This window comes from Otolemur garnettii, unplaced genomic scaffold (assembly GCF_000181295.1).
Source record: "Otolemur garnettii isolate 467f Iridium unplaced genomic scaffold, OtoGar3 scaffold00018, whole genome shotgun sequence".
NCBI lineage: Eukaryota > Metazoa > Chordata > Mammalia > Primates > Galagidae > Otolemur > Otolemur garnettii.
Genome location: NW_003852413.1, coordinates 22,755,430 through 22,766,106, shown reverse-complemented (window position 1 = coordinate 22,766,106; position 10,677 = coordinate 22,755,430). Strand labels below are relative to the sequence as shown.

Genomic DNA, 10,677 nt, shown 5'->3' with positions numbered 1-10,677 from the left:
TTAATAAAAGTATCTTGTTTACAAAGTGTTTTCATAAACACAATTGTCTATATTCCTCTTGACAAGTATATAAATAAAGTTATCTCCTCTCTACCCGTGAGGAAAATAAAGCTCAGAGAAGCCATGAGTCTTGTCCAAAGACACAGATGTCAAGAAAATAAGTCAGAACTAGAAACCAAGTTCTGCTAAGTAGGTCTCACCCTGGCTCACTCAAGCCTCAGCACTCTGAAACTCCCCATGGCAGGCTAAATTCCAGACCAGTTATTATAAATCAGACATTTTGAGGGCAAATTCTGTCCTCAAAATGATTTATGTTCCCTGGGTGATTACAAATCATAGACAAGGTTGAGAACCACTCCTATGATGTATGTTCGATGAGGATAACAGAGCACCTGGAAATATTTTAAAGGCCATGTGGAAGTGTTTAGGAAAGATAGAACATGCTTATTTAGAAAATTATGGCAAAGCTAAACAGATTGAGATTTTTGGTTTTTAGACAACATGGCAGAATTTACAAATCCTGTAAGATTTTTCTCTGGCCAGAACTTTTCTTTATTCCAGCAATGATATCTCTGTTCAAAGCATGTTTTGAGACTTTTGTTTTGGCAATGTCCATATCTGTTTCATATCCAGTTTATTCATAGCAAAACTTTGTGCTTTGAATATGGGTTTGACTTGTTTGAAGCCCAGGGAACATAAATAAGTTGTAGAACTCACGCTTTTATTTGAAAACTTAATACCAAGCTATAGTAATCAAGGGAGTTTGGTTCTCCCATAAAGACATACTTACAGATGACTGGCACAGAATAAGGAGCCCAGAAAATCTTTTCACCTACAATACCAAGATCATACAATGAGGGAAAAACAGATCTTTTAAGAAATGATACTGAGAAAACCAACTATCCACAAGAAAGAAGTGGACCCTTATTTTGTACCACATGGAAAAATTTGCTCAGAAAAGGATCAAAGACCTCAACACAAAAGCTAAATGAAACACAAAGGAAAAGCTTCCTAACACTGGATTTGGCCAATGATTTCTTGGATATGAAACCAAAACACAGACCACAAAAGAAAAAAATAGATAAAATGAACTACATCAAAATTCAAACCTTTTCTCTACCAAAAGGACGCTATCAAGAGAGCAAAAGGGCAACTCAGAGACTGGGATAATATATTTGCAAATCATATATCTGGTGAGGATTAAGACTCACCCGAATTTATAAATAACTCCTACAATTCAACAACAAACACACAACAAATTAAAAATTAGGCAAAGAATTTAAATAGATATTTCTCGAAAAAAAAAAAAAAAAGATACACAAGTGGCCAATAAGCACAGGAAAAGATGCTTGAGTCAACATAACTAATCCTCCGGGAAATGCAAATCAAAACCGCAATGAGACATGACTGCACACCTGTTAAGATGACCACTATCATCAACAAAAAACCAATAAAATCACAGAATTTTAGTGTTAACAAGGATGTGAGAAATTGGAACTTTTGTGCATGGCTGGCATGAATGTTAGACTATTCAGCCACCGTAGAAAACAGCATGATGATCCTCAAATTCCCAGGTCAGAGGCTTCTCACAAACCAAGTGGCAAGGTGTGCAAATCTGAATCCATCCCAGAACTTCAGTTTTCCAAACAAGACTCAAGGTAGAAATTGTGGGACAAAGAATAGTTGCTTTATCAAAAATATAAATATACATATATACATAAAATTTCAATGCATTAATTTTACAACACAAAATTAATGTTTCACCCAAGTGTAGTCTGATACCTGCCTTGGAAAGCCTCATGTGGGAGGAAGGTGAATGGGAAAGTCAGAGCCCTCAGAGGTTCCGGGAAGTACACCCTCCATAGGTCATCCCTGGGGTTAAAGATGTCCTTTCTTGACAAACTCTGATGCCATCCAGCCCCTTCTATCACCCACGTAGTTGTTCACAGTGCTGGGGCCTCAGACTTACTGTGGCACTACTTGGGAACTAGTTTTTTCCCTTTGAGCAAATTGTGAATACCTTGCAGCCAAGAACCATCTTCTCACCCCACCTCCTATGGTCTGCACTAAATAAGTACTCAACAGATATCAAATGGATTGAACTGAGAAAGGCTGATGTTTCAAGGGAAGAGTTGATGGGCTCTCTAAGACCCACATTCGAGAAGGGGCAGAAAGAAGATGGTAGCCCAGGCTGATGATCAACCCACACAAGGAAAAGAAGGGAGTCCTGGGCATAATATGGAAAGCCAGAAGCTCCCTTTGCTGGGACCATCTAGACCTATGATAACCCAGAATGATACAGCACTGGACCCAGAACTCCTACTGGATGAAGATGAGTTTTCCAGAGCTTCCGTCCAGCCCCCAGTTCACTCATGCCTCCTCCATTCACATTTGGACACAAGCAGCTCTGGAAGACATTCAGATCAAGGGAGAAATTCCAGAATGGTCAAGAGGAGACAGGGACAGCAGCTTTGCAACCATCCCACCCTCCTTCTTGCTAGCCTGGCAGCCTCACCTGTGGGTCCAGGGCTCCAGGCCAGCCATCTGCTCAGGCATGAAATGGTTCTTATACCCAAGAGTCAGACCATTTATGGCCATCTTTCAAGTGGCTTTTTATAGAGTATGAGAGTGATGAGCACATTGAAACAAATGAATATGAATGAGAGCAGCGTCTACTTTGCCAGGGAAATGATGTTTATTAGGAGGTTAAAAGGGAGGGCCATTGGCTGGCATGGCAGAGAAATCTCTGGACAGGCCAAGGAAGGAACAGACTCTGGGAAGGCAAGGGTGAGGCTGGAGGCTTCAGGTGTGTTTCTTCACTGCCTTAGAGGGGCCGCTTCAGCAAACTGTGTATTCATTGTCATTGAATGAGCTCAGCCTGGTGCAAGCTCTGTAGCTCTGGGCCCACATCCTCCCACCTCTGGTTTCACCGGGGTTCTAATGCAAAGGATTGCAGGGCCCACAGTGGGGACATGGGGCATAGGGAATTAAGGGGGCAGGAGGGGTGCAGGGGGTACAGGGACTGGGGATGAGAGACCGCATCAGCTTGCCTCACACATTGGTTGTATGTAGCACAAGGGTTGCAAGGCAGCCTGGAGACAAAAGAATAATGTAAAAAAGCAAGCGGGGGGATTCAAAACTACATACAAGAGAGACCCAAGGAGTGCAAAGCCCACCAAGACTTGGCCCCACGTAGAGAAGGTGCAGGCTCCCACCTACGCAGGTAAATACCACATCACTGATGGCCTCCCAGTCATAGGGTGCCAAGGTGCTAAACAGAGACTCTGAAACCCTGATTTCTGCTCTCAAAACTGGCCATTTCTAGCTGGTGACCTTGAGCAAGGTTACCTTCTCCAAGCCCAGTTCCTTCACCTCAAGTATGAGGGAAATAGTCATCCAGGCTACCTAGTGATAATTATTAACATGAGGCCAAATAAGGCACCCCCTTCTGTGTGTAGAGGTGCACCCCCTCCACAATGCAGATTTGTAAAAACTAAGGCATTGACTGCATAGCATGAGATCATACATGTCAGCCCAGTAGAATGCAAAGATTCGGCTGTACAGTTTATATAGCAAACAATTCTTGCTAGCAAACCATTTTAGGTTTGAAATGATGGCCATGTTATGTTTTCCAGATTCTGTCTGAGCATGTCTAGAGTGAGGGCAAATTTCCTTGGTGAGCTGTACAACCTTAGCACAGTGCCCAACTGAGCAGAATACTGATGTGTGCAGCATCCTCAGACACCTAGCTAGGTACTCACTTGCAGTTCTTGCTCTCCAGCAGGCCCCGGTAAAAGGTTCATTCTTGCTTGTCTCCAACAAAAAGCTTGGAACTATAAATTCATTTCCATCAAAAAGACTGCTCATCCCCACAACAACTTCATGTGACCCCTACTCACTTGCAGTCCTAGCTCTCCAGCAGGTCCCGGTATGTTTTGATCTCACCATCCAGCCAGGCCCGCACATCCCGTAGCACCTCGTACTCCTGGTTCTGCCGTTCCAGGTCACGGCGGATATTCCCCAGCTGGGCCTCCACGTTGATCACCCTGTACTGCATCTGAGCCAGCTGGGAACTGTAGCGGGCCTCGGTCTCTGTCAGTGTGTTTTCCAGGGAGTTTCTCTGGGGATGGATGGGGGACAGATAAAGAATGTCATATAGCTCTGCCCCTTAAAAGGTTTCTCCGTAGTGTTCCATAGATGTCCCATGATCCCAGAGCTAAGGAGACTGTGTGCCCCAGAGACCATCCCCATGACCCTGGAACCCCTCCTCCCGACCTGCCCCTGTTCTCTAGCTGGTCTGAGCCACACTCACTAGGTTGTGCTGGGTCTGCAGCTCACTCTCCAGCTCATTGACCGTGGGTCTCAGCTTAATGGCCTCCACCTGGCAGGACTGCAGCTGCTTTGAGCTGGACACCACCTGCTTGTTCAGCTTCTCAGTCTGAAAAATCCAAGGGGAGGAGACAGGATCAGATACTGTCTTAGGGACCCTGGGGGCTCTGGGGTCTGAGTGGCCACAAGCTTAGATGCCCACCTGCCTGGTGAACCATTCCTCCACTTTCCTGTGGTTGGTGTCCATCAGGGTCTCGTATTGACTTCTAGTCTTGTTCAGAACCTGGATCAGGTCCAAGGCGGGGGCAGCGTCCACCTCCACATTGAGGCGGTGTCCAAGCTGGGTGCTCAGACTTTTGACTTCCTGATGGAGAAAGGGGAAAGATTGACCCACAGCAGTGGATCTACTATCTTCCTGCTCTAAGCAAGTAAGCACAACCCTGCCAAAAAAGCACTGAAATATACATACATCCTGATCATTCCCAAAGATTAACACATTTCACATAGTACCAGTTAACCTGAATAGGGATCACATCAATACCTTTCCCCCCAAAAAAGCTGAAATGTCACGTTTCCCATAAGATTAAGGTAGGACTTGGAAGGTGCAAGTCCTGCCTTACATCCCATCAAGTCCCATAGGTACTATGTGGCCCCAGCCAACCTCAGATATGCCCTGCTCTGCCACTGCTGTGCCTTTGCTCCCCCAGCTGAAACACCCAAGGACTGAAAGACTCCTCCTAGCAGCTGAGCTAAGGCTCACCTCCTCTCCCACAGCTGGCTCACTCCTAGAGCAAGCTGCTGGTCCATCTCACATGCTGCTTATTCCCCTGCCTTCTTTGTGTCACTGTGTGTACATGCCTATCTCTCCACGCCACACTGTGAGCTCCTGAAAGGGAGGTGTGTCTTATTTCCCTTTTTTCTTCCATCTCCACCCTCAAATTCAGGACTTAACAGTGACCAGCAGTGAGCTGAGTCCCACCCCTGCCAAACCTTCACCAGCTGCTTGACAGTTAGCAGATCACCCACTCCTCCATCTGGGTCTAGCATTGTCATTCTCTGAGCCAACCTTGACTTCTGCAGGGAAGGGCCCAGGCCAAGCAACCTCACAGTGACCACCTCCTGGCTGCCCATGCCACAGACTCAACTCAGAAGCTGGTGTGTCTCTCATTCTTCTCACCTTCTCATGGTTCTTCTTGAGGTGCAGCAGCTCCTCCCTCAGGGACTCCACTAGGGCCTCCAGGTCAGACTTGGACAGGGTCAGTTCATCCAGGATTCTGCGCAGACCATTGATGTCGGCCTCTACCACCTGCCGCAGGGACAGCTCCGTCTCATACCTGAACACAGATCAGAGGATGAGCCAGAAAAGAAGCCCCTCCTTCCTCTCCTGTATCTTGCTGGGATATTTTTAAACTTATACTGTTTTCTTCCTTGTTCTTCCCTGTGTTTCTCTCAAACCCAGACAGGTTAGAGAGGCCCCCTATCTCACCTAACATCACACGTACACATGACATGTCTCTCACTCTGCTCTCAATTTTATTGGTTAAAATACTACACACTAATCCATTCCCTCCAAAAGAACTCATTTCAATCTCTGAATTTAAGAGGCTCTTCCAGAAAGAATAGTATAGACTGAAGAGCAGGCAGTACGTGAGTGTAGACTACTGTTTGAAAGTGGTGTTATGCAGTCTGCCTTAAGAGGAGAAATAAGAAAGGACAAGTGAATCTTTCTTCCCTTCTAGGCAACATGATGCCCATATGGCCATGAAATAGCCACAGGTACCTTGGCCTTCTGGATCAAAAAGCTCAACATACTTGGTTCTGAAGCCATCAGAGGCCAGCTTGGCATTGTAAGTCTTGACCTCCAGCCCGGCAGTCTCAGCTTTGGCATACAGAATCTGAAAAGAAATTTCTGTTGTGAGGTGCCCTTGAACTTGAGAATGTCATATTGTTCAAAGAAAGCCAGCTGCTCTTGGGCTCCCACATGGCCCATCTCTCACCTCCTGCTGTAGCTGTTTGATGGTGCAGAAGTAGGACTGGGAGTTGGGGCACACCAAGAGCTCCTGCGCTTGGCCCATCTGGCTGTGCTCCCAGATGTGACTCTCCAGCTCTATGTTCTTCTGCTCCAGCTGGCGCACTTTCTCCAGGTACCTGGCTAGGCGGTCATTCAGGAACTGCATGATCCACTTCTCGTTATCACTGAAGAGGCCCTCACAGGGGGCCCTCATGGAGGCCCTCATAGGAGACCCTTATAGGGGGCCCTCATAGGGCCTCTTAGCTAACTTTGGCAGGTCTATTCTGGGCCCCAGACAGGAGGCTGGGACAGGTAATGCAAGAGCAGGTGAGCTGCTGGAAGTGGATGTGGATGAGATTTGAGTCTCTCCTTCCCCAACGGTTCATTTATACCCTTAATGATGGGTGGAGGTTTGGCATACAGCATAGTTTCATTTCCCAATGCTTTAGCTAATTTTTCTCCAAAATATGCCACTTAGATGCTTCCAAAGTGTCCCTCCTCATTTTATGAAACTGTTCCATTCAACTTGTGTCATACCAGGTTCATCCAGAATGCTGGTGGTTGGTGAAATCAGAGTTTCATCAGATTGCTTCAAAGGAGACAGAATTATTACAGCCCCAAAAGGCTTTTGCCATAACTCAAAAGGGAGGACAGCCAGAAACATGGGGTAGAGATGACTGGGAATCAGCAACTCCACACCCATAAGATCCTACCAACTATACTTCCTCAAAATAGAGTTTTGGGTATTCACTGTTCCAAGTGGAACAAGTCCATCCATGATTTAGCATTCAGTTCAACTGGTCCTTATACCGGACCATTCTTATACCAGGGACTCATTCTCTATTAGCGGCCAGGATACTGAACATTGCTATTGGTTGGGGTTTAGGGAATTTGGCAACCTGTGGAAAAATTGAAAACAGTTGTATGTTCATGGTTAGAAAGTGAGGACACAAAATAGGAACCAGGTGGATGAATGGAAATAGCACTAAAGGGGGAGATCAGAAACCCATGGCCCATTGGCCAAGTGAGGCCTGCAGCATTTCTTACAAATAAAGTTTTAATGAAACACAACTATACCCATTCATTTAGATCACATGCATGGCTGCTTTTGCACCATACTGGCAGAACTGAGTAGTTGCAACAGACTATAGGGCCTTCAAAGCCTGAAATAAAAAAGATTGCCAACCTGCAATGGAACAACAATCTCTCTAAAGATGAAAAAAATAAGACATATCTTGAAGGAAAAAAAAAATTTAAGTAAATTTATTTCAGGTTAAAGTGAGGGTAAAAACAGCCAGGTCAAAATACTTGATTTTGTTAAGTAGAGTCCCTCTGGTGGTTGTGTCCCGCACACAAAAGGTATGGCAAACACTCCTACCCCATACAAGGAAAATTTTGTTGAGAACAGTCCAGCAGCATAATAGTCCAGGTGGGAAGTGTTAAGCCTAAATATGAAGCATAATACCTCAGATTCACCAAGAAGGAAAAACCAGAATGAGGTACTCACATCCATCTTTGTATCCATGGTGACCTTATCTCAAAGTCTCTAGAAATTTCTCTCAGCTCATTTCTAGAACTTTAGCACACTCTAGAAATAGCATTAGAGGTATTATGCCAGCCTTAGATCTTCCCAAGACAATTCGCAGTGCCCATAGGAATGCAGCTTGAATCTGTTGTCCCTAAGAAGAGAACATTGTCTCTAATGAGTGTGCTTCTCTCTGTCCTCTCTGGGATCCAGTTACCCTTTGACTCTTCCATACCCTAGAGAGTCCCACCTCTACCAAAAATGAACCTTAACAGAGTAGCCTGCCTCTTCCTCTCTTTTCCCCTGTCATGCTGTCTTCCCTTTATTCTGAATAGAAATGAAATGATGGTTCAGAGAAAGAGTCCCCAAATATTCTTTGTGGGATACAAAATAAATCATTTCAAGAAGGATGTGTCCAGAATTCAAAGGCAGCATTAGAGAAGCAGAAAAGCGTGCCTTTGATTTACTTAGTTGAGTCTTCTTTCTTTTTTTCCTAGTCTAGCTAAATGTTTGTGAATTTTATTTATCTTTCAAAAAAAAAACCCTTAGTTTTTAACTTTGGGGCTTAGTTTGTTCTTTTTCTAGTTCCTAGAGGTGTAAGGTTTCTTCTAAGAAATTCCTTGATTATCTTATGGAGGTTGATCTATACCTGATGAGTGATTTTTCTCTTGCTGCTTTCAAAATTCTCCTCAGCAAGAACATCTCAAATAGTTATTGAATTTCTCATAAATGGGAATGTAGCTGCATATTGTTGTTCAATCAGGGCACCAATGGGGGCTTCCTCTTCCATCCTCTTGCTGATATTATTCCAAAAAACACAGATTAGAAATTAAATAACTCGGATTTACTTCCTTATCTAGAATATGAGCTCAGGGACTTGAATTTTCTTTTATCAATCTCATTTTTCTCATCTCTTAAATTGACATCATAATAATGCTGGCTATCCCCCCTCCATGCCCTATCACTCTTGTGAACTATTCTCTGCAAAGGGTTTTCTGTGAAAGTTAAGGAATATATTATCTGTGAACATGCTTTGCATAGAGAGCAATAATGACTCTTTCTATAAATTTCATCCTTCCTATTGTTGGCTCCAGGTGATTCAGATGAAGTATTTTGTGGAAATTCTACTTTGTTGAGTAGTTGCCTGAGCACATTGCTCATGCCAAGCCAGCGGTAAGCAAACCTCACTTACCTTGCAAGCACTAGGGACACAGACTCTACTCATACGTTAATCAACAAAAATGCAAGTTTTGACATTAACTTAGTGGTTGGAAAAGAAGTTGGAAGATAACCATTGCTATCTCTGGTATCTTTTCTGCTTAGTTCCTGATCTTTTTGGTTTGCTTCTTATTTGGCGTGATTCTTGAGAAGCACCACCATTCTGGTACTGGCATTGAAACAGGCCCCATAAACTATGAGAATCTTCTAGCCTTATGGCTCTGGGCAAGCGTAATAATAATGAAGTCGATGGCAGCATTGTGGTTGATTCTGATGATGGTGACCTTGAATACCTATTAGGTGCCAAACAAGAAGCTAAGCTCATTGGCACATTTCTCATTTGATCCTCTCAACCACTCTATTAAGCTTGGCCTATTATTACCACTTTACAGATAAAGAAACACGTTGAGAAAGTCTCAAAAATTGTGCAAGATGTAGCCAAAAGGTGATGCACCAGGGATTTCAGCAACTCAGCCTTCTGACTTCTGATCTGAACACCTAAGCACAAATAAGAGGTGTGAACACCAAACCTCTTATTAGACACTGAGGCTTCTCTGGGTTTGTAACAGAAAGAAAATCTTAGATTCATGCCACTCATTGTCCTTCACATTGTACTTTTTCCTTTTGGTCCCTTTTGGCGCCATGGTTCCCATCCCCTCCCTGCCCCATCAGTCCTCCAAAGGCCTCTCTGCATTAGCCTTTGTGTACCCAGCTACTCTCTATGCTACCTTGCTCCCCTAAGTCTCACCCATTCATTTTTCTCCACAGGGAAACAACTATCCTTTCACATGGGTGGTTGATATGTCTAGATGGGAAATTAGATTGACTTTTTTTAACAACCAAGCAATGAAAATGTGTAACCACATGACCTAAGGTGATTTGAAACATGGGGGAAAGCCCACCCTTCTAACCTTGAACTTTGAACCCTGAAAAGGTCTACCTCAGCATTCCGTTGAGTTTCCTAGAATCAACGAATTCTAACACCAGAAGGAACTGAATTTATGGAGGACAAAACTAGTACCTAAATAGTGAGATAGCAAGTAAATGAATATAAATAGATAACTTCCTAGTTAGACAGAGTCTACTGAGTACTTTCACACATACCATTTCATCCTCACCATAAACCCTAGGTGTTCGGATTCCATTGTTGTCACCATGTATCAGAGATGAAAAATCTAAGATGTTGGGTAGAAATCGAATTTGTCCAAAATGACATTAACAAACTCAGGTATGTCTGTCCCTTACTGTGAGTCAGAGAGATGAGACACTGATATAGGCCAAACGGGGAGAAAACACAGAACAGGGAGAAAATGTAGAAAAGAAATTATAGCTTCCAACACTAGGTATGAGCAAGGGGAAGAAGAAACACCGAGGCCTCCTGTGCATGGCTTTGCTCCTTAGTAAACTGAGAGTTAAAAATTAACATGTCCTAGAAGTATCTCATGAAGTATGACTCCTGGAAGCCGTGGGATGCGCTTTGCAGAAGGAAACATTGGCCACTCCTACACAACCCTGCCACTCTTCCTGTAGATAGGATAGCAGCCTCAGGCTGCAAGAACTCAAGTGGTGGCTTTGACTCTAGATGTCAGGATGA

The 10,677-nt window shown here is 44.0% G+C and overlaps 1 protein-coding gene across 1 annotated transcript in view; it reads right to left on the bottom strand.

Annotated features, from left to right (window-relative positions):
* Positions 1–2,937: 2,937 nt before the first annotated feature.
* The window catches only part of LOC100960451 (keratin, type I microfibrillar 48 kDa, component 8C-1), a 22,707-nt gene continuing 14,967 nt past the window's right edge, over positions 2,938–10,677 (bottom strand). Inside the window, 9 exon segments of the mRNA XM_012802895.2 lie at positions 2,938–3,054; positions 3,056–3,092; positions 3,900–4,120; positions 4,313–4,438; positions 4,532–4,693; positions 5,507–5,663; positions 6,142–6,224; positions 6,327–6,574; positions 6,878–6,929. Coding sequence (XP_012658349.2) covers positions 2,938–3,054; positions 3,056–3,092; positions 3,900–4,120; positions 4,313–4,438; positions 4,532–4,693; positions 5,507–5,663; positions 6,142–6,224; positions 6,327–6,574; positions 6,878–6,929 — 1,203 coding nt within the window.